We start from the raw sequence: 23,658 nt of genomic DNA on the forward strand, positions 1-23,658 counted from the left end.
GTAGGGTTTTGGATTCTAATCCATTCTGATATTCGGCTACGTTTTATGGGTGAGTTCATTCCATTCACGTTCAAAGTTATGATTGTCACTTGTGTATTCCCTGGCATTTTGATAGCCTCCCCTAATTCTGACCCTTCTTCTTTAGCTATAACCTTTTAATCCAGTGATTTACTTTAAATCAGTCCCCCTAGTCCCCTCCCTTGATATGTTTCCCTTTCTAGCCCCTCCATTTGTGTTCCCTTCCCTTCTCCCCCTCTCCTTTCCTCCCTTTTTGTGTTCCCTCCCCCCTACCCGCCTTGGTTTTCCCTTCTCCCTTACCCTGTTGGTTAAGATAAAATTCAAGATCCCAATGGATCTAGATGCTCTTCCTTCTCAGAGTTGATTTCACTGAGAGTAAGGTTTACGTAAAAGCTCTCTTCCTCTCCTTCTCATAGGAGAATCCTTCCCCTCCCCTTCCCATGCGTACCCTTTGTGTGAGAAACATTATTCTATTTAGTTTTTTTTCCTATTTCTTGGAGTATATCTTAGTGCCATCAATGATTCCCCTCTCCCTTTTTCTTTCTATCCCCCATTTCTCCATATTGTTTTGATGCCCCAAACTTTCCCTATGCATGATTCTTCTTACTACTCTAATGATGCATACAATTTTTGAGAGTTACACATTACATTTCCCCCACATATTAATATATATATATATATATATATAATTTGATATAAATGTAGTGCTTATAGAAGAGAGTTTGAATAAAAGAAAAAGATAACATTTTTCTCCTTTTCCATTTCCTTCATATTTACCTTTTCATGTTTCTCTTGCTCTTTGTGTTTGGATGTCAGACTTTCCACAGAGCTCTGGTCTTTTCTTTACAAACACTTGGAAATCTTGTATTTTGTTGAATTCCCATACTTTCCCCTGTAAGTATATAGTCAATTTTGATGGATAGCCTATTCTTGGTTGAAGACCCAGCTCTCTTGATTTTCTGAATATCATGTTCCATGCCTTACGGTCGTTCAGAGTGGAAATTACTAGGTCCTGTGTGACCCTGATTGGTGTTCCTTTGTATCTAAATTGTCTTTTTCTGGCTTCTTATGAGATTTTTTCTTTTGCTTGGAAGCTTTGGAATTTGGCAATTACATTCCTGGGAGTTGTCTTTTGGGGATTTAGTGTAGAGGGTGTTCTGTGAACTCTTTCAATGCATATTTTGTCCCCTTGTTCTAGAATCTCTGGGCAGTTTTCTTTGATGATATCATGTATTATGATATCAAGATTACTGTTTATTTCTGGCTTTTCTCGTAGACCAATGATTTTCAGATTGTCTCTCCTTCCTCTGTTTTCCAGGTCTGTCACCTTGTCAATGAGATATTTTATGGTATCTTCTAATTCTTTAGTCTTCTGAGTTTGCTTTATTAATTCTTGCTCTTTTACAAGATCATTGTCTTCCCGGTTGCCCGATTCTGACCTTTAAAGACTGGTTTTCCTTTTCAGTTTTGTCTGACCTGTTTTTTGAGGCTTCTAGCTGTTTCTGCATTTGCATATTTTGGTCCCTCAGATTGCTGAGTTCCTTTTGCATTGCTTCCCGTTTTTCCTGCCAGAAGGCTTCCATCTTTTTGATAATTTCCAATTTAAATTCTTCAAGAGCTTGTGGAGAATTTCCATTTCTTATGGAAGGTTTTGGAGGATTTGTTTGTGTTTCCTCTTCTATCTCCTCTGTATTTTGCATTTTTGCTCCATAAAATGTGTCCAAAGTCATCCCCTTCTTCTTGCTTTTCTTTGTGTTTGGAGGGTGTTGCAACTATGCACTGTTTACCATCTCTATGGTTTTTCCTCCCCTTTCCAGTCAGAAATCTGAATGAGGAGGGCTGGCTCTCAGTGTATGCTTCTGATGATCTGAGACTTTGGCCCCAGGCAAATTGTCCATTTTCCGCAGCTGCGCTGTCTTCCCGGGGAATCCCAGGCTGTGCCCTCCCCTGCCTGAATTGAAATTAGCTATTAGAAATAGAAACACGAGATGAATTACTGATTTCTTTGGGCTGTACTTCTTGATGAATGTAGGAAATGCCCTGTGAGGAACTGATAATTACTCTGATCCTAGAAACATTACAGCTCCTTGACTAATTCAATAGGAATTGGGCTCTAAGAGAGAAAGGCAACAAAAGCAGAAACCAGGGAGGGGACAGGAGAACAGGAAATCCATGCTGGGGTTGATACTGTAATATTCCTTCCCAGAACTCTGTGGGAGCTGCTCTAAGGGAGAAGAAGCCACTCATTTCAGGGGCAATTGAGGACTTTATAGAGGAGGAAGTTGAAGAGAAGACAGAATCAATGGCTTCTCACACTCATGAAGGGAAGAAGTGACAGATGTAGGACCTGGATTCAGGTTGTCTGATTCCATCTTTCCTATTTTGTTTGCTTTGTTTCATTTGCATGGAAGAAATATCTTCTGATTTTGATCCTCAATAGGTGAGTTTGTTTTTTTTAAGAAAACTATACTGACAACAATAGGGAAAGATTGATTATTTCCCAAAGGCCTGGAGAGCTGAGAATACCGGCCAAAAGAACAAGCCATAAGTCAATCTACACTAAAAAATGACATGATCCAACCTTGCCTGTGAGCAGAAGAGAAACTGTAGATCAGAAAACGTGGTACAGGATGTTTCCCAATTATAACTACTCATCATCTTCTTAGCTGTCTAATTGATTGAACTGTTCAATTTGTTGGATCCAAAGTACGGAGCTGTGAGGGAAACTCCAGGGCCATCCAGGCCAACCCCTTTGTTTCAGGCATGAAGAAACTGAGGCCCACTAAATTGACATGACTTGCCCAAGGAAATTCCCCACTTAGGAGGTAGGATTTGAATCCAGGCCTCTGACCATGGGATCAGTGTTCTTTCCCCTGGACCAAGCTGTTAGGTGCCTGTACATTTGTAGCTGTTGGAGATACAAAAATAAGAATGGAAAAATGCACCCTGTCCTCATGATCTTACCTTTTCTTCAATGAAATGTGGTCCAGATCATCTGGAAAGAAACAAGTTAGATCATCTGCCACCTGTTGGCAAAACAAAGCAAAACAGTGAAGCATTTAAGAAATCTGTTATTAAACACAGGGAAATACACAGCATCTGTTTTCCCCATAACCCTGGTCACCTGCTTCCCACAAAGAGAAGGAAAAAAGACCTTTTATTAAACTTAGCAAAGATGAGCATTAAGTTATCCAACTCCCATAAGGAACATTCCCTAAGAAGGGGGGAAAAGGAACAGAAACAACTTTTTTGAACTATACATATAAGAGATGCACCTGTGATTTCATCAGTGGGGGGAATTGCTTGTATGGTCACCCCCTTTGACAATGAAAATCTCAACCAAATCATGATTAGTAGAGAAGTCACTGGAAATGTCTGATGAATCTAGAAACCCAAGTGAGTGTCTCAGGGACACACTGATAGTAACTGTCCCGGTTGAGATTTGAATACAGGTCTTCCTAGCAAGACTTCAAAGGGTAGTGGATAGAATTCTGATACCGGGCAAGGCATGAATTTTAATAATAAAAACAATTAATAATGATGAACATTTATATAGTGCTTACTATGGGCCAGGCAATGTGCTAAGTGCTTTATAATTATTATTCCATTTGATCTTCACAACAGCTCTGGAATGTCCACGTTATTTTTCTCTCCATTTTACAGATGAAGAAACAGAGGCAAACAGAGCTTAAGTGACTTGGCCAGGATTGCACTGCTAGGACTGTTCTGAGGCTCATTTGAACAATCCAGATCTTCCTTAGAAAAGTTTCAAGGGTTAGTAGATAGGATTCTGAAGTTGGAACTGGCAAGACATGGGCTTGTATCCATCCCTTCCTCAGACACTTGCTAGCAGTATGACCTTGGGAAAGTCTTTTCCTCACTCATCTCAGTTTCTCCAGAATATTGAATTGTCAGGATATCATTAAAGTGTAAGGACCACGTCCCAAGTGTCCCGAGTGCAGGTTCAAGCCTCTTCTTCTTCCTAGAAACCCCCCAGAAGAGGGAGGAAAGATTTCTTTTTCCCGGACCTTGGGATGATGGTTCTTCTGACTGAATACCAAGTGTTGGAGTCAAAAGGAGTCGGCCAGAAAGGATTTTCTCTTCACTCTGGACAAGGTAAGTCTGACCCCACAGCCCAGGAGCCCACGGCCCGCCAAATGGGGATTTTCCTGCAATTTCACGCTGTGAATAAGCACTTTGGAAGAGAAAATGCAACGTGTGAACACCAACTGGCAGCAGGTCGCTGCCAATGCACCTCCCGCTTCAACGTGGAAAGCTTCACGAGGGAGAGGAAGCGATGTGCGGGGTCCTTGGGAGCCAGAGCAGGAAAGATATTTCCCAGAGAGAGAACAGCGTTGTAAAAGCCCGCGGCTGCTCAGTTTAACTGCCGGCTTCCCTTTCCCGGGTACCCGGAATGGAAACAAAAGTCCCCAAAGCCCCCGGACTCCCAAACGCTGCACTGCACAGGAAACACGTGTTTGGCGCTTTTATTTCCATGACCCTCCCCGGGAGGCTCCCGACGCTGCTGCGGGTCTTGGCTGTCCCGGCACGGAGGCCGGCTCGTCCCAGTACCTCCTGCCCAGGGAGGAGCCTCTTTTCCGACTCTCTAATCCTCCTCCACAGCAGCAGCGCAGGCCGGAAGAGCTTCTTCCTTCCGGTCTGCTCTGGAGCTTCCGGTGCCGTAAAAGCACCTCCGGGACACAGCAGAGTTCGCAGTTGGGCGTCTTCCTGACTGGCTTTGGCAAGCGGCGCCCGAGAAAGGACCCATCGGAGCACGAGAGCCCACCGGCAGATCGATCTGCTACCCAGAATGCCCCGCGCGGTGCCCTCGCGCCCCCCTCCTGCCTCGCACAAAGCGGGAATGCTGAGACCCCGAGGAAAGCGCAGCGCCCCGAGCTGTGTTAGGAGAGAGAAGAGCTGGGAAGTGGGGACGCCGGAGGCCCCGGCAGCCTTTTCCGTCTTCCCGAAAGCCAGGAGACCGGAGCGCCCAAAAGTGAGCGGAGGGAGCGCAGGGCTTCGGTCCCCCAGGGGCGGGGCAGGCCGGCAGTGGGTGCAGAGGAATGAAGGGGAGGATCGGGGGCTGGACAGGAGGCTCGGAGGGGTGGTCAGTCCCAGGGGGCAGGGCGGGACCATCAAGCCGGGCACGGGAGGCGCAGAGGCCTCCGGGAAGCCGGGAGTTGAGGTCGTGCCCATTTCCCTCCCCCTCCTTCGCTTGCAAAGCTTCTCCGCCTCGGCTCCGTGCCCGGCCGTAGAACTTGCGCCTACCCGCGCCTGAAACCTGGGTAATGATGAAGCGGTGCCGGGGGACAGTGGGGAGGAGCCTGCGGGAGGGCGGGCGGCGCAGAGCAGGGCTGCGTTCGAATCCTCCCTTGTACGAGTCCCTCTGGGGCCGACACCGCCGGCCTGGGCAGCCTGGAGCCCCCGCGTCCTGGCACTGCAGCTGGGCGGGGCTGACTGGGCCGAGAGCACGCGGGGAGCAGGACGGGCAGCGCCGGGGGCGACTTTCCTGCGGGCTACGGTGTATCCCGGGGCTGCTCCGGTGTGTGACGGGTCGGCTGTGGCCTTCGGCCTCCTCTTCGGGATCTTCTTCCCTGCTAAAACGGAGGGCCTGGAGGAGGGGGTGGGGAGCAGTGCTGGATGCAGTTTTACCTCCCCCAGTCAGGACCCAGGAGTCCTGCCTCCCAGCCTCGGCCCGGGACCCCCGAGCTCCTGCTCCCCCGCCCCTCGGGCAGCCTCAGCTTCAGTCACCGCAAGCAGGCTCCGTTCAGGCTAAGCAGGCAATAATGGGCAGAGAGAGGGCGGAGAGTGAAGAGGAGTTCAGGAGGGCTTCCTGGAGGAGGCCAGATTGTCCTTTGGACTGTAGGGAAGCCGGGGAGGGCAGTGGTTGGAGCAGGGGAGGGACAGCCAGAGAAGGGCTCCTGGCCGGGAGCTGGAGGTGCTGCTCATGGACCCCCGGCAGGCTGCTGTGTCCCGGGCCAGAGGGGGTGGCAGGGAGGAGGGGGATGGGGCCATCAGGGCTGGGACTGCCAGAGAGCATCCTGGGGGCTCTGATGGGGGGGAGGGTGGGCCAGAGGAAAGTCACGTGAGGGGCTGAATGGAGGCTGCCAGGAAGGGGAAGAGAGCCCAGGAGGCCCTGCAGGAGGGAGGAGGAGGAGGGCCTTCCCCACCGGGAGGACTGCCCTCTGGCAAAGGGAGCCCCCAGTGCTGGGCCTGCAGTGGAAATGGCCTCTTGGCGGCTCCCCCTTTTGTCTCTGAACCCCAAGCCTGGCCTGGCCCCCTGGAAGGGCTTCCTGGCTGGAGGATCTCCCCCTGGTGCACTGGGAGGGACCCCCGTGACCCTCCCCCAGCCCAAGGGGCCTCCAGCAGCTCCTTAAGTACTTCTGGGATGGGAGAGCTCCGGGGGTCCTCCTGCAGCCCCTCCCCAGAGCTGGCTTTGGCTTTGGGCCAGTTTCTTGTCAGGTTCGACCCACCCTGGCCTCGTGGTCACATCCAGGCTCTGTTCCTGGTTCTTCTCCCCCTATTTGCTCTCCCCCTTCTCCAGTTTTTCCTCCTTCACCTCCCTGATTCTCCTGAGATGGTTCAAACTCCCCCAGAATCCCCAGGAGGCCCCTCCTTGTGGGCCTCCCATTCTCTCAGTACCCCCCATGGGGCCCTGCTCTCCCCCAGGAGCTCTCTGCTGCTCCCACCTCCCTCAGGCTGTATCTAGGCACTCTGGGGGGATGGTGGGGGAGGGAAAGAGGGCCTGGATGGGAAGAGGGGGGCTCTCTCCTGTGCAGCCTGGTGGGGGATGGCCCAGGAGGAATCCCAACCCTGGGGAGGGGTCTAGAGGGAGAGAGGGGCTGTTCCAGGGGCCCAGAGATTCCTAACCCAGGTGTCCTGGCCCCCAGCTCCTGCTTAGAGCTTCCTCTGGGCTGCCCTCAGACCCAGCCCTCTGAGGATCCCTGAGCTCTGTCTTCCCGCCCTCTGCCTCTCCCCCGGGAGCCAAAGCCCTTTCCTGGCCCCCTTTTTTGGCCCTTGGGCTGGTCCTGATTGGGTTCCAGGCCTTGGGCTCCCCGGTTCCAGTTCCTTCAGGAATTCCCAGCCTCAGCTGTGTCAGAGGGTCCCAGGTGCCCCCCAGGAGACCCCAGCAAGCCTTCATCCTGGTTCTCCAGGCTCAGCTGCCCCCAGGAACACTTGAGTCTCCCCAGGGTCCCTGCCTCCCTGCCAGGAGCTCTGTTGAACTGGGTGCCTTCCCAGCCCCTCCCTTGGCTCCCCTTCCCCAGGCTTCCCTGCTCCCCTCCTGTGGGGGATCCCAAAGCCCTGCTGCCTCTTGGAGGTCTGGAGAGGAGAAGGGAGGGGGCAGAAGAGGAGGAACAGAGGGAGGGGTTCAGCTGCCCCTTCAGACCCTCTTCTCTTCCCAGGATGCCTCCCTTCCTCTGCTGGTAGCAGGCTCTCCCCTGAGGGCAGGCCTGGCCCTGGGTGACTCCTGCGGCCCCTCACCCTGTGTAGGTCCCTGTGGGGCAGCCTCAGCCTGGGAAGAGAAGGGAAAACCTCTGCCCTCTGGGTCCCTTCTCCCTCCCAGCTCAGGGTGCAGAGGCCCAGGCCTGGCCCCAGGAGGGATGGGCTGAGCCAGATCCTGAGCTGGGAGGGAGAACAGGGCAGGTTTCTGCTCAGGTCCCACCAAGAGCAATTGGCCCAGATGTTGTGAAAATTCACCTTTAAAGATTGTTATAATATTAATTTATGGTCGCCAAGGAATTTGCTTATGAAATTTGTTAATGAAACACTCAAGTCAGAATGGAGTTTATGGTGGTTTAATCACAAAGGGAGTAAGAAAAGGGAGAGGGAGTGAAGGGGAGAGGAGGAAAGGGAAAAGGGTTAACTCAACCTTCTGGCCGAGCCAGAGGGAGTTTAGGCCCGAAGGCCAAGGTAGGATGGAGAATCAGTCCTTGACTCACCTGACCGATCTGAAGAAGGAAAGCTGTCTGCGGGCCTCCTCTCTGCTCAAGCTCCTAGCATGAACTGGCGTCTAGCTCTGTCCCCAGGAAGTGAGCGAATTCCAGAGGCTGTTCCCTACCTCACTTCCTGTGCCTCACAAGTGCCAATGGTGGCTCAACCTTGGCTTAGGACAGCCCAGGTGGGCAGTTAGTTAATTCTGATTTGTCATTGACTATCACATGCTCGTGTAGTGTGGGTGTGCACAATCCTGGGTGCTAGACCGAGCAAGATGGAGATTTTAAAATTCACAATCCCCCCTGATGATGATTGGGGGACTAGTCTCCCCAATTGATCAGTAAATGCAAGTGTCCTGCACCCCAAAAAATTCTAACTGCAAGTGTATACAAAACTTACCCACTAAGAGGAAAACTACAATAGTTGTAGATTAGGAGAAATAGAGAGGAGAGAAAGACAGCAAACCAATGTTTTGCTGGGCGCATTGACAAAAGCCCATTAGGGGGCCAGTCCCCTTTGGCATGAGTGTACATTCGAAAAAAAGTTCAATCAACTGCACCCCAAGGTTCATTCGGGATCTTCCTGTAGTGAAAGGGTTTAGATATCTTTCTGCAAACAGTTCATTCTCTGGATTCAGTCAGTTAGCAAGCTTCTTCTCTGAAGATCTATCTCGAACAAATTTTAAATCTTGGATTTTATGAAATACAATCCCCATGAAGGAAGTATTGAAAAAAGAAGAAAAAACACTGAGTCCAGCTGAGGATGCAAGGTTTAGTTGTGGCTGTGTGTGAGTTAATTCAAAAGGAAAATAAAAATGAAAACAAAAGGAAAAAGGGAAAAATATAAACCCTTTATATATAAATATATTTATATTAAAGAAGAATTCAAAATCAGTATCAAAATATCAAAAATCTTTGTACACAAAATTTTGAGAAGGCAAGAATAAATTTTCTCACAGGCCCCTGTATTAGGGTCCAGTTAAGTAATTTCTAATCCCACAAGTCTGTAGGACAGAATGCAGCAAATTTTACTTCCCCATTTTCAGCCAAGGCTACAGGAAGTTGCCATACTATAGGAGAGAAAAAAAAGGACCAGATTCTTATTTTAACAGAGAGGTGTCATTCCGTCGCTGATTTTACGTTCATTCTCAGGAATGGGTTTTGTTCTTTTTTTTTCTCTTATCCTCAAATTGTTGTAATGTTTAAGTTGATTATGTTTTTGTGATCCTTTTTGGGGAAACTTCTTTCCCCAATAACGATCAATCGGAGGGATGTAAAAATAGCCTTGAATCCATGATTCAATCCCCACAAATCCTTGCTCCACTTCCCCAGAGTGCTTTGTAATCTCACTGGGTTCTCACCTGGGCCGAGAGCAAAATCATTATTTAGAGGGTCTCCGCCCAAGGCGGGGGCTTCTCTTCCTAGCTCTGTTGGCAAACAGATGCGTCTCATGATATGAGTGAAATTTGGGTGGGGCTCATGGCCCACCTAGCATGTGCTTCTCTTGCTTGTATTTTCTTTAACCCTTGACCTTTAATAAACCTCATAAAAATAATACTCCTTGTAGAGAGAAACTAATTTCTACCTGCCTCAGCTTCCCCAAAATTTTAATCTTTACACAGAGAGGGAGCCCAAAGGCAGTAAGGAAGATGGGCTTTTCTACACTGGAGGAAAGAGGGGAGGGACTGCCCCAGGAGGGGGCTCCAGGCCAGCTCCTCCTGCTCATAAGGGCAGAGAAATCAGACATTCCTGGGCTAAGAGAGGCCTGTTGGGAAGAGCTTAGGCTGGAGAACCATTCAGGGGCCAGAAAGTGGGGGGTGGAGTGGTGGTTGTGGGGGGTGGAGGATATAACCCTGAGTGTGGAGATGTAAAAAGGAATCCTTTATTCCTTTTTTATTTTAAAGGGGGATGTTAAATTTGTGGTTGGACTGAATATATTTAATTGGTCGCCAGGAATTTAATTACTAAATCCCCAAAATGATTTACTAAAGTCAGCCTTCACACTCACCTCTGACCAACTGACACTCATGTGTCAGTTCAGTCAGCAGATTCTTTTATCAGCCTCATCTCCAGTAGAATTGCTTCTCATAGGTTCCACTCCAAGTGTGTGTCTGTTTCCACTTTTAAAGATCTTTTTCTCTTGCATCACTTCCCCTAAATTTTATGACTCCCAATCACTGCTGACACTCCACTCCAGGACTGCCCACTCTTTCACAAGTGAGTCACAGATCTCCCACTCAGTGTATGAAATGGGTGTTCACACCTTTTTGTGGCTCACACTTTACACTTTACACTTGGGGATGAAAATCTAAAAATACGCGGGGAATTACAATTTAATCTTCATGATCAAGGAAGAGCTAAGTACCTTCATTGTTGCAATCAGGGGAGAGCCAAATCACAGGGACCTGGATGTGTAAGGATTAAGCAGCTCACAGTGACAGGAAGTAGAAATCATAGACAGGAAGTGAAGTAGGGAAAAGGTTGTAAAAGGGGGCCAACATCAGTTGGTCAGCCTGTGGGTTCCTGACAGGTCGAGCAGTTAGGGGGAAGTTCTCTGCTGTGTGTTGGGTTGGTGGTTGGTGGTTAGTTGCAGGCCTGAGCTTAGTTAGAGGGCATTTTAGCATTAGCCTTCAGAGGGTTTTTGTGTTTTGCTTTTAGACTGTTAGGTTTTTTTCTTTCTTGAACTTTTTGAAGGTGGCTGGTCCTTGTTGACAGATATAATTGGGGTTGGAGTAAGCACTGAGTTGATTTTGATTGGGTTGGAACTTTGTGGGATGGTTGTTATTAGCGGTAGTTAATAGGCAGTAAATATACATAGTTATAGGAAAACTAGTATAGACATTAGGAAATTTTCTTTCTACTTTCCCCCTATATTTCTCTCCTTTGGTGTATTCATTTTATTATATTCTTTTAGTATCTCTATTTTAATTAAATTTTAATTGTTAAAAGCTGCTAGAAGTTTTCTTTCCTCTGACATAAAGGGATAATATGAATTTACAACTCTAATATATTCTCATTACAACTTAAATGATTACAAGCTGCTCTCTTATTTTGTCAAAATTCCCAATTCAACCCTCATAGAGACAAGACCAGGAAAAGATGGAGGAGTTTCACCAGATGGACTCACTGGGGGTACTTGAATGCCTCAACAGGGATCCTGGAGTCCCAGGAATAGCCTTGGAGACAGACAGACTCCCAGCCCAGGTCAGTGCATTCCAGCCCCAGATGGGAGCTGTAAACCTCAAAATTCCTTAGACTTATAAATGTTGGAAATTTCACCATTGGGATATTTCATACTTGGAAAATTTCTTACTGATAGTCTATTGGAATGGGAACCCCATTGGCATGGGAGGTTCCTTCTCTTCCCTTCTTCAGATTACTTTAGGACAGAAACCTTTTGCTGAACAATGGAAAGGACTTTGACCTATGCTTAAGCATAGAACAGGAATTTCTTTGAATCATGATTGATTTTAGAATTGATACAATGGAGATACTTGGAATCAATCTCCACCCTATTCAATCCTAACAGGATTGAGTAAGGGCTGCAGCCTAGATCAAAATTTAATTATTTGAAAATATGACCTTCAACAGACATGTGCAAAAGCCAGAAACCTCTGGGCGGTCCTGGGTTAAGCTAGAGCCTCCATTGGCACAGGGAAATTGATGAACAGTGATTGGTAGATGGGAGAACTGAGAGGAGGAACTTGGATGGTTTCCTTAAAGATAGGAGGCTCTGGAGACTCGAGGGGGGTTGAGGAGTTTGGTCGGGGTGATTGCGGTGGACTGGGAGAAGCTTGCGCTGAAGGAAGCTGAAGGTGGGGGCCTCTGAGACTGTTTCTCCATTTTGGTCACGTGAGTGATAGGGACTGATCTCTTTTCTTTGCCCCAGCTATCTAAGGGCTTGGGCCTTTTAGCCCAGCCTAAACAGAAGGGGTATTTAAGCCCTATTCCCTTCTCTCCCTTTTTCTCTCTCTATCTCTAATTCCTTTCTTGCTCCTATTGTAATTAAACTCCAAAAAAGGCTGACGGCTGACTTGAGTTTTTCATTTAGGAATTACATAGCTGAATTCCTTGGCGACCTTAAATTAATATATATCAGTCCTTTAAAGTGATTCCCTTGTAACAGAGCTCCTTCCCTGACTCTGACACAAGATGGACTGGGGAGCTTCTCCCTGCTTCCTGCTGCACCATTTCTGACCCCACATCCCAGGCAGGAGGAACAGCCTTTCCCAGCTCTCTTCTTAGCTTTGGCATTGATTCCTTGGCCCTTGGGCAGCTCAGACCCCAAGAGCTCCCCCCAGGTTCTTCCTCTTATGTCGAATTTCTCCCTGGGCACAAGTGAGCACTGAGGAGGACCATTGACTCCTTCCTTGTCTGGGGATCCTGTCTTTGCTCTCTCTGCTTACCTGGTAACACTTGCACCCTCTTCCTCTGCTCCTTTTTACCTGTTTGCTCTTGAGTCCTTCTGGAGCAGAGCCTCAGGGTGTGCCCTGGTCTTTACCATCCTCAGGGAAGACTTTGTTCTTGGAGCTGCTCACTGGCTTCTGCCTCAAGTCCTGGAAAGGCCCAGAATCACATCGTGGAAGGTCTTGGCCAAGGATCAGCCAGGAGGGCAGTGTCCCTGGAGTAAGAGGGAGGTGTGAGGGGAGAGGAAGAGGCTGGATAGTCAGCATATGCCAATGGAGCCTGTTGTAGGAATGGTCTGGGGCCTTGCCAGTGACAGCCAGAGTCATGCAGTGGGGGAGGCCCCCCACAGGTCCCCTATGGCTTTTATATCCAATCCAGAGAGGCAACCTCACCCCCCACCCCCACTAGCCTTGTGCTGCTGAGCTCCCTGACCCAGAGAGAGTCTTAGGAGTTTGGGGTGAGCCCCGGAGGGGCCCTCAAACAGAAATGGGGTCTTTTTCTTAGAAGAGGAGCTTTAAGTGTTTCTGGGCAGAGCTCATTGTACCAGAGGCCGCAGCTGGGTATGCTTCTTCTCTGTTCAGTAGAATTCCTCACTGGTCTTATCCTCCCCTTGTAGAACATATACCCTATATATAACTCATACCCAGGAGCTTTGATTCCTCTCAGGCATTTCATCTTTCACTGGCCATAGTTAACCTCTTTATTTTCTTCTACATTTGCCTGGAAATCCGGTCCCTGAGTCAAAGTTGTCCCAGCCCTCCTAGTGCCACACTGGACACCCCCACTCCCACTGCAAGTTGCAACCTCCCCCTCTAAGGACAAGTAGACAGCAGGCACCAAGTCTCTGGTCTCTCTGTGATTGAGTTCTCATCTCCCTTTACCCATGAGAATATTCATCAATGCCTCCATCCTTTCACCATCTTCTCAGTCTTTGCCTTCTCCTCTGGACCTCCTCCCCTGTATGCTCTTCTCCTTTGGAGATGATAGAAACCACCTCCTCAGGCCTCCTTCTCTTAGTCCTGTCTGTAGCCTTTGATGCTTTTGGCCCACTCCTCGATATTGTCTTCTCTCTACGATTTTAGGACATGGCTCTTTTCTCTCCTGGTTTAGCTCCTACTTTTCTGACCTGTGATTCTCTGTCTTCTCTGCTGGTTTCTCCTCTAGATCTTGTAACAGTGGGGTTAGGGTGAGGGAGTTCTTCCAGCCCTGTCTTTGGCCCTCTACTCTTCTCCCTCTGGAATTGTTTACTTGCTGATCTCATCAGCTACCAGGGATGCAAGCACCATCTCTCAGCTGATGAATCTCATATGTACATTTTCTGCCCCAATTTCTGTACTGGCCTCTAGTCATTATCTCCAGTTTCCTTATATGGATTTCACACGATGTGACCAGTAGACATCTTGAGCTCAGTGTGTCCCAAACACATTGTTCTCTCTCACCTAGACAGAACTCCCACCTTCTTTATAGCTATATCCTCCTCGTTTCCAGCATGTCCCTTTCTATGTCACTGCCATCCTCCTGGTGGAGGACCACATTGCCTCCCTCCTGGGCTATTAAGACAACCTGCTGCTGGGTCTGCCTCCCACAAGGCTCTTCCCACTCCAAGGCCTCCTCCATTCTCCCACCAGAGTGATTTTCCTACAGCTCAGTTCTGATCGTATCTCTCCCCTACTCCATAAACCCCAATAGCTTCCTATTCCCTCTGGGATCAAATGTTATGTTTCGTGTACAAAGCCCTCTTTCCTGTCTTCTCATTCATTACTCCTCAGTCTGTATTCTTGGATCTAGGGAACCTGGTCTTCTGAATTCCTTCAGCTATAGAATTTTTAAAAAGTCCTTTATTTTCTATCTTAGAGTTGATGATGAGCATCTGTTGTGAGGCAGAAGATGGCTAAGAGCTAGGCAATTGGGGGTCAGTGGCTTCCCCAGGGTCACATAGGTAGGAAGTGTCAGAGGGCATATTGAATCCAGGACCTCCTGTGTGTAGTTCTAGTTCTCTGTTCACAGAGTCAACTAACTGCCCCAAAATGGAAGGGTTTTGTTTTTTCCTTTAATGCTTAACTTCCATCTTGGGATCAGTTCTAAGATAGATGAGTGATGAAGTCTAGGCAGAGTTAAGTGACTTAGCCAGGCTCACACAGCTAGGAAGTGACTGAAGTCACATTTGAACCCAGATCTTCCTGACTCCAGATCTGGCACTCTTTCCACCATGTAATGTGGCTGTGTCTAGTTCCAGGCATTTTCAGTGGCATTGCCACTTCAGATCACTGATCCCATTAAGCTTCCTGTAAGTCCCAACTAAAGACTAAAAACTTTCTACAGGAAACCATCCCTCATCCCTCTTAGAGTGCCTTCATTCTTTCCATTCTTCCCTGTTTCTCCTAGACAGAGCTTGACTTGCATCCATGTTTCTGTGTATTCTCTCCCTCCCCCATTGGACTGTGAGCTTCTGAAGGACAAGTACTGTCTTTTACCTCTAGGGGAATCCCCAGAAGGGCAGAACAGGTGCTGAATGTAGAGGGAATGGAAAGGAAAGTTTTGGATTCTTGAGATGCACTGGGTATGTCCCCATCTTCTCTGTATCTACTGTCTTCTTCTCCTCTGTGGTCCTGTACTGGACATCCCCTAGAGATTTCCCTTCACACCCTAGAAAGTCTTTGACTTCCCTCCAGAGCATCCTAGAGCTGATCTTCTCAAGCCTCCATTGGGCTCCTCCAGATTCAGTTTCTAGTGCTGACTCTGATACTGACAAAGGCCGGACGTTTGGGCCCCTCCCTACTCTGTGGGTCAGTTTCCTCCTGTAACTGACCAGAGGTGGGCTCTTCATTGTGATGTAGGTTTCAGCCCTCTGTGCTCTGACTTGTGCTGCTCTAGGAGGCTGTGACATTCAAAGAAGTGGCCGTGGACTTCACATGGGAGGAGTGGCGCCTCTTGTCCCCTCCCCAGAAGGAGCTGTACAAGGAGGTGATGCTGGAGAATGCCCAGAACCTGCTCTCTGTGGGTAAGGAGCCTCTCCCTTCTGCCTGAGTCTGACATCCAAGAGAATATTATCCTCAGCAGCAGACAGGGTTGGGAACAGTTTTCAGTCAGGAGGAAGGGATGAGGGCTGGTATGGAGAGTCCCAGAGCCAGAGCCCTCCTGCTGCCTGGCTCTTCTGTAAAAGGACTTTGCATTGTGTAATGGGACCTTGTGTGCTCCCTTTGGTACTCCTGAATTCCGAGATCAAATATGTGTTGGAGAATCTCAGATGTAGAAGTAATCTCAGAGCTGATTCCATTTTGCCTCGTTCTGGCCTGGAATTACATCTTTGGGGGCTTCCTTTGGTGCTTCTGAAGTCCGAGATCAAATGCTAAGAGAATCTCAGACATGTAAGTAATCTCAGAGCTAATTCTGTCTTGCCTTTCTCTGGCCAGAAATTGTGTCTTCCAAATCTATGTGGGGAAACTGTTCGGGAGGGTTTTCCTCTCACTTTCTTTCCCTCTAGGGTGGATCTACTATTGGGGATCTTTTTCTCTTTATCCAGCATGAAGTTGTAGCTCACAGATCCTAGATGTCCCCAGCAGGACAGGGTTGACCTTAGTCTTCCTTCCTATTGCCCTAGGCCTCCAGCAGAGCCAGTGAGGAAGAGAGAGGTGGGACAAAGCATTTATAACAACCTGCTCTTGGCCCAGGGCTCTGCCAAGGGTTTTCTCTGTAATATTACGGTACTTCTTCCTCACTTTCATCTTCCTAATTCAGTGGCACAATTATCCCCATTTTACAGATGAGGAAAAAGATTTGATTAAATGGCTTGTTCTGAGGCACCGGTATAGGAGGTGTTTGTGGTGAAATGTACCCTGAGGCCTTCTTGTCTCTAATCCCAGGCCTCTGCCCCCACCTCCCCTTCCAGCTGCCTCTCATTTCCAGATTATAGAAAACTATGCACTGAGTCCAGCCTTCTCTGAAGAAAATGCCCCAGAACCTAACATTCTGTTTCCAGATTGGTTCCCCAAACTTCTCGCCCCTCTTTTCCCCACCCGATATACTGTGAAGACTCCCCCTGCAAGCCTCCTGTAGGTCCTACTTGCCCTCCTCTGTGATTGTCAAAATGAATGGACTAGCTGAGAGACAGCATTGGGCCCAATGAGTATTCTTGAGTTCCCTAGGAGAGGAGGCAGAAACTTCCTGAGGGAAGAGTCCCCAAGGCTCAGAGAAGTGTCTGGGAGGGAGGAGCAGGCAGGATGATGGAACAAAAGCCGATCCCTCTAGGTCCCTGTGTCTGGGGCTTCAGATTGCCCTGAAATACTGACCATTATACCCAATGTGGATCCAAGGGTCAGGAGTTCAAGAGTTTCTTCCAGAATGGACCAGAACAAGATGGGGCAGGGGGGTTGTTATTCATTTGAGGTCTTCCAGCAGGGTAACAGGCACATTCTACTCTGGGCGCCTGCATTACAGACAATGAGAGGTGAGGGCAAACTCCTGTGGGAACCCCATGGACAGAGTCTCCAATTGCAGTCACTGGACTCCCCAACCTTCCCCTAAAGATAACTCTGCTGACCTTCTCTTTATCCTCCTCCCTGACTGATTCCCCATGCCCAGGGCTTCCAGGTCCCCCAGAAGACGTGATCTCTTCTTTAGAGCAGAGGGAAGCCCCGTGGATACTGGAGCAGGAAAGCCTGAGGAGCTGCTGCCCAGGTGAGGAAAGGGAAAAGATGTGTGGGACACCCAGGGTGACCAGAGGTTCTGTGTGCTCCGGTGAAGCCGGGCCTAGATTTGGGGGGCAAGAAGACCTGACTTGGAATTCTTTTTCAGAGGTTTTAGCAGGGCCTTCCTGGGTACGTCACTGCACCCCAGAGCTTCAGTTTCCCTATCTGTAAGATGAGATTTTTGTGTTCCATTTCTTATCAGCTCCCTTCAGGGGATCAGTCTGTGACCCTCTAAGTAGTCAGTGTTTGAGACTGAAAGGCCTGGAAGTCTCCTGCAAATGCCAGAAGGGTTGAGCATATCCCCTCTGAGCTCTTTAGTATCTAGAAACACAAATGAGTGCTTGCACTGTGCCAGGTCCTGGCCTAAGTTATAAGAGACATAAAGGGCTACAGTACAGTACATCCCCTCATGGAACTCAACCCTCTGCTGGAACAGATAACAACATACTGACGGTTCTGTAGAAGCCATCTAGATCCCAGCTCCAGGGCAGCTAATCATAACAGGGAAGGCTCTGAAGAGAAGGAGCACTAGAAAGATCTAATTGGGGCAGGTGACCTAAGGCTTCTGGAGAACCAGACTGAGGATTCTGGGGGCAAGTATAATAGAGAAAACAAGGGAAAAGCAGAGTCACAATGCACTCTAAATGGCCATCTCTAGTAGTTTAGGCCTGAACCTGAGGACAGACGTTGGACAGTATCCCAATGTGAGGGACAGATTAAGTGAGAGTGTTTGGAGCATTGGGGAGAAATGGTTTATTGATTTCCAGAACTAGTGTCATTAGCTCCTTAACGGGAAAGTGTGCACCCTGCAGGAATAGATGGGAATAGATGAGGAATGGGATGGGCTTCTTTGCCTATGGAAATAGATTTTCTTTAGCTAGGAGAAGAATGACCTTTTCTCTGATACTTAGGCCAACAAGGAAAAGGAGGCAGCTGAGGTAGGTGAGACTTGGAGGATAAGAGAACTCTACAGAGAGGTCCAGCTTTTGTTCAATGAAATATGAGACCACGTTCTCAGCTCAGAAGGTGAAGGCAGAGGGAGGAAGCCATGACAGAGAGCTAGAGACCAGGGAAATATTTGGAAAGGCTGCTGTTTTGGGTGGCAAAGGGAATCCATTAGAGAGACGTTATAGGATTGCCTTGCCATGGTGAGCACCCAGCTGAGGTCAAGGAACCTCAATGCAGAGTGGAGCCAGGCAGCTGATTTCTTGATTTTCCTTCTCTCCATTGATCTGCAGCCCATGAGCAGGAGTGAATATTACTGCCTTACTTGGAAGAGATCCAGAGTTAAACTTTCCCTAAATCATAAGCCCCTTCCTGGTTTCTGGGGCTCAGGCTTTGTCCTGTTCTTGCACAATCAGGTGACCCCAGCTCTTCACTTTAGGGAGATGAGATCCTAGAGAAGTGTCTAGGATCTTCAGGATTGGGTCTGCTCTTGTTCCAATGGAATTATTGTTCACTACTGAGAAATAGTGGCAAAAGAGTGACAGAAACATGGCTGAGGCCAGAGCATGCATTTGCCTTCTAGGAGAGACCAAATTTCAAGGATCCTGATAGAGGGTGGCCCTGATATAAGCCCTGAGTTCAACCAGTAAACATGTATTAAATAATAAATATGTTCTAGGAACCATGCTAAACCTTGAGAAAACAAAGGAAAACAGCAGTCTGGGCTGTCCTGGAGCTCACATTCTTGAACCAAGTATGGAGATGGTTTAGAAAGAAGCAACAGATCCGGAATCTCTGAGATGACCCAGGGAATGGAAATTTATTTAATTCAACAGGGAAATCAGGAACTAGAGGAGTGAATAGAATAACAGAGGAGAAAAGCAATCAAAGGAGGGAAATAATCCAAATTCTAATGATAAAAATAAACATCATTTGCATTTGGCCCCTAGAATGTGTCATACACATTATAAATATTATCTCATTATATTCTTATAGGAACCCTAGGAGTCACTTGATATTATTATGTCCATGTTATAGTTGAGGAGCCTGAGACCAATACAGCTCCTATAACTTGCCCAGACTTAAAAGTCCTAGCAAGTTTCTGAGGTATAATGAGAATGCACTGCCACGTGTTATTGGTATTTTAAAGAATATCATGAAAAAGCCAGTATCTTTATGAGGAGGGAAAAAGGAAGCTTTCTTGCCCTTTTTTTATAAAAGAATCATGGACTCAACTTACAGTATTAGACATAAATTTAAACCTGGGAAATGCCAACTTTCTGTTTAAATTGTATTTATTAGGATTTTATTTTAATGAAAAGAGGCATTTAAAGAAAAGTCATGTTGCTCTCAAGGAATAGGGAACAGAATAAAATCCTTTATGCCTCAGATAAATGCAAAAAAAGTGCTGAATTACTTCCTCTGATCTCAGATACTGGGACAAAACAAGATCAAATAAATCACAAAGGGAATTGCATAATGCTTACAGAGAAGCTAGATGATGAAATAATAGAAATATTTAGTCTACATGCACCCAGTGGTGTCATACCTATGAAGAGAGGATTGATTGTATAGACAATGAACAGTCCAGGGGGCAGCTGGGTGGCTCAGTGGATTGAGACCAGGCCCAAAGGTCCTTCATTCAAATCTGGCCTTAGACACTTCCTACATAGAATGTAAGGGTTTTTAAAAAAAGAGTGAATAGTCTAGTACTATGGATAGAGTCACCAGTCACCCAGTCACCAGATTTCGTCTCAGCTGCCAGGATTTTGCGTCAAGTCATTCATCCAGCCTTTTTGTGGTCATGGTCTGAGTTAGGAATGTAATAAAACTAGCCTGTCCCAAGTCCCAGATTTGTTATGAAGAGCCAATGAGATCACATGGGAGGCGCATTGTTATTTAAATTGTAATTTATTTTTGATTTAATGGCATTTTCAAAGGCTGAATTGTGCCCATTTAAATTGGATGACTTCTTACCTGAGGACATAGGATATAGAGGACTTCATGTTGTGACAGTTGAGGAAAGTCAAGGACACAGATGTGTGTATATATGTCACTATATGTATGTTTCACTGTTTCTTTTAGAAGGTGAGATCAGACCTGAAATGAAGGAGAATCCAACCGAAATGAACTCTTCTATGGAAGAAATAGACCTACAAAGATTCATGAGTGATGGTAGCAATGAGTTTGCTTTCAGAGAATTCTGTGTTATACCTCAAAATTCATCTCATATTGAACATCAAAGAATGCATACTGAGGAAAAATCTAGTGAAATTAATGAGTGTCCAAAGACTTTTATACACAGGACCAGACTTGCTAGACGTCAGAGACTCCACACTAAAGATAGACTTTATGAATGTAAACCAGGTAGAAAGACATACAGGGAAAGTTCCAGTCTTGCTGTAAATCAGAGAGTCCACAGTAGTGAGAAACCTTATAAATGCAAGCAGTGTGGAAAGACATTCAGTCAGCAGTCCAGTGTTGCTGTACATCAGAGAATTCACACTGGAGAGAGACCTTATGAATGCAAGCAGTGTGGAAAGACATTCAGTCATAGCTCAAGTCATGTTGAACATCAGAGAATCCACACTGGTGAGAAGCCTTATGAATGTAAAGCGTGTGGAAAAGTATTCAGTCATAGCTCCTCTCTTGCTGCACATCAGAGAATCCATACTGGGCAGAAGCCTTATAAATGCAATCAGTGTGGAAAGACATTTAGATATAGGAATCATTTTGCCACACATCAGAGAATCCACACTGGGGAGAAACCTTATGAATGTAAGCAGTGTAAAAAGACATTCAGTTTTAGATCCAATCTTGCTGAACATCAGCGAATCCATACTGGTGAGAAGCCTTATGAATGCAAAGAGTGTGGAAAGGCATTCAGTCATAGCTCCTCTCTTTCTGTACATCAGAGAATCCACACAGGGGAGAAACCTTATGAATGCAGACAATGTGGAAAGACATTCACAAGTAATTCCCAGCTTGCTGTACATCACAGAACTCACACTGGTGAGAAACCTTATGAATGCAAGCAGTGTGGAAAGACATTCAGCCGTAGAGACCAGCTTGCTGTACATCAGAGAACTCACACTGGTGAGAAACCTCATGAATGCAAGCAGTGTGAAAAGACATTCAATAGGAAATCGAGTCTTGCTGAACATCAGAAAATCCACACTGGAGAGAAACCTTATGAATGCAAGCAGTGTGGAAAGACATTCAGCCACAGTTCCTCTCTTGCTGCACATCAGAGAATCCACACTGGGGAGAAGCCTTATGATTGCAAGCAGTGTGGAAAGACATTTAGTCAGAGATCCCATTTTGCAGCACACCAGAGAATTCACACTGGGGAGAAACCTTATGATTGCAAACAGTGTGGAAAGACATTCAGTCAAAGCTCCACTCTTTCTGTACATCAGAGGATCCACACTGGGGAGAAACCTTACAAATGCAAGCAGTGTGGAAAGACATTCACAAATAACTCTAATCTCGCTGTACATCAGAGAACTCACACTGGTGAGAAACCTTATGAATGCAAACATTGTGAAATGACATTCAGTGAGAGCTCCTCTCTTGCTGTACATCAGAGAATCCACACTGGGGAGAAACCTTATGATTGCAAACAATGTGGAAAGACATTCAGTCAGAGCTCCTCTCTTGCTGCACATCAGAGAATCCACACTGGTGAGAAACCTTATGAATGCAAGCAGTGTGGAAATGCATTCAGTCAGAGCTCCTCTCTTGCTGTACATCAGAGAATTCACACTGGAGAGAAACCTTATGAATGCAAGCAGTGTGGAAAGACATTTGGTCATAGCTCCACTCTTTCTGTACATCAGAGAAGACATACTGCAGAGAAGCCTTAAGAATGCAAGTAAACCAATCTAATTCTTAAAATGTGGGACAAAGGGAAAATTTTAGAAACAATGATTTAATAAATAAATTGATAATGTGGAGACAGCATCTCAAATTTCCTGTCAAAGCAGCATTTAGAGAAAATTTTCTACTCTTCATACCAATGTGAAAGAGTAAAAGGGAATCAGTGAATTGGACATGCAGCTTAAAAAGACTGGACAAAGAACAAATTCACAGTGTCCAAGACTAAATTTGAAATCCTAAAAAGTAAAAGAAAAATTAACACAATTAAAATAAGAGAACTATTGAACTAATAAATAAGACAAGGTTTTGGCTTTGTGAGGGGCAATAAAAAATAGAATATTGGTTAATTTCATTATTCAAAAAGAAGGGAACATCTAGTTACCTGTATCAGAAATGAAAAGGGTAACTATATCTCCAATGAAAAGAAAATTAAAGCAATCATTAGGAAATATTTGCCGAACAGATGCCAATATATCTGACAATCCAAGTTAAATGGATGAATATTTTTAAAAATGTAAACTTCCCAAATTAAAGAGGAAATAGAATGCTTAAATTAACCTGTCTCAGACAAAAGCAATTGAATAGGCCATCAATGAACTCCCTAAGAAAAATTCTCTTGGTCCAGGTGGATTCACTATCAAACATTTAAAGAACAACTAGTCTCAATACTATATAAACTCTTTATTAATGAAAGCATAGGAGTCCTGCAGAATCCTTTTTATGACATTAATATGATATTGATATCTAAGGTAGGAAGACCAAATTCAGAAAGAAAATTATAGACGAGTTTCCTTAATGGCCATCATTGAAATCTTAAGTAATAAATATTAGCAAAGAAACTTCAGCAATCAGTGACAAGGATTATTCACTATGACCAGGTGGGATTCATAATGAGAATGCTAGACTGGTTTCATATTAGGAAAATTATCAGCATAATTGATCATGTCAATAATAAAACTGTGAAGATAGGATTAACTGTGCCCTTGTCTATTTTTAGCTAAACAAATCAAGAAATTAAAGTACCCCTACTTGACACCAAGAGTTCTGAAGTCACTCCCTAGAGTAAGCTCACATGTCCAAAGGTCATTGCCTCCTTTCGGTAGTGCTAGACTAATTGAAATTGTGATTGGTTCCTGTAAAGAGGGGGAAGAACAGAAAATGATTTCCAGAAAACTGCTTTAGAAGGCCAGCTCAAGGATTCAGTCAGGCTCTGTATTGGTGAGCTGGACCAGAGGAGACCCATTCCCTGAATCCTGTGTTGGCATGTGGTGAGTCCAGTGATTCCTTCCTTCCTTGGTTCTTCAGTGAGACCTCTGCTCATTGGAGCTTTGGTGTGACAATCCCTTCCACATGAGTTCTGGTGAGATTCTGGGTGGTCCTCACAGCCTTATGTGCTGTGGATTATTCAGTATCGCCTGTTTTTTTAGTTTTTTTTTTTTCCAGATTTCAGCTTCCTAATTAGGACTTTGGATTTTGGTTACAATTTGATTTTGGGATTCACATTTGTGGTCTAGAGGCATTAGGATTAGACTTAAGGTATTTGTAGCTAGGCAGTATTTTCTGTGTCCTTATCTATGTTTTCTTCCATCCTAGCTTTCTACCTTTCACTCTTTCTGCCTATTTGTGAATAAGGCTGCTAAAGGTCATTTTGACTTAAGCTGTAATATTTTTAAATCAGTGGCCACAATATTACCTTAGGATTCTCATACATAGCATAAAACCTCAGTTTAAATTTTTACAAAACTAAATCACATGATTACTTCAGTAGATGCAGGAAAAGCCTTTGTCAA

At 46.2% G+C, this 23,658-nt stretch overlaps 1 protein-coding gene across 5 annotated transcripts in view; it reads left to right on the plus strand.

Moving 5' to 3' along the window:
- Nucleotides 1-22,123, plus strand: part of LOC103092424 (zinc finger protein 345-like) — a 64,305-nt gene extending 42,182 nt beyond the window's left edge. For 3 of the 5 annotated variants that reach the window (XM_056820270.1, XM_056820269.1, XM_056820272.1), the window contains 2 exons: nucleotides 16,938-17,033; nucleotides 20,075-22,123. In XM_056820270.1, coding sequence (XP_056676248.1) covers nucleotides 16,938-17,033; nucleotides 20,075-21,855 — 1,877 coding nt within the window. In that variant the 3' untranslated portion in view covers nucleotides 21,856-22,123. Of the gene's footprint in view, nucleotides 1-4,705; nucleotides 5,012-11,030; nucleotides 11,154-15,230; nucleotides 15,358-16,937; nucleotides 17,034-20,074 lie in introns of those variants that run through there. The other 2 variants (XM_007490196.3, XM_016432812.2) reach the window with 2 other exon arrangements.
- The last annotated feature ends 1,535 nt before the right edge of the window (nucleotides 22,124-23,658 follow it).

Source organism: Monodelphis domestica, chromosome 3 (genome assembly GCF_027887165.1).
Source record: "Monodelphis domestica isolate mMonDom1 chromosome 3, mMonDom1.pri, whole genome shotgun sequence".
Taxonomy (NCBI): domain Eukaryota; kingdom Metazoa; phylum Chordata; class Mammalia; order Didelphimorphia; family Didelphidae; genus Monodelphis; species Monodelphis domestica.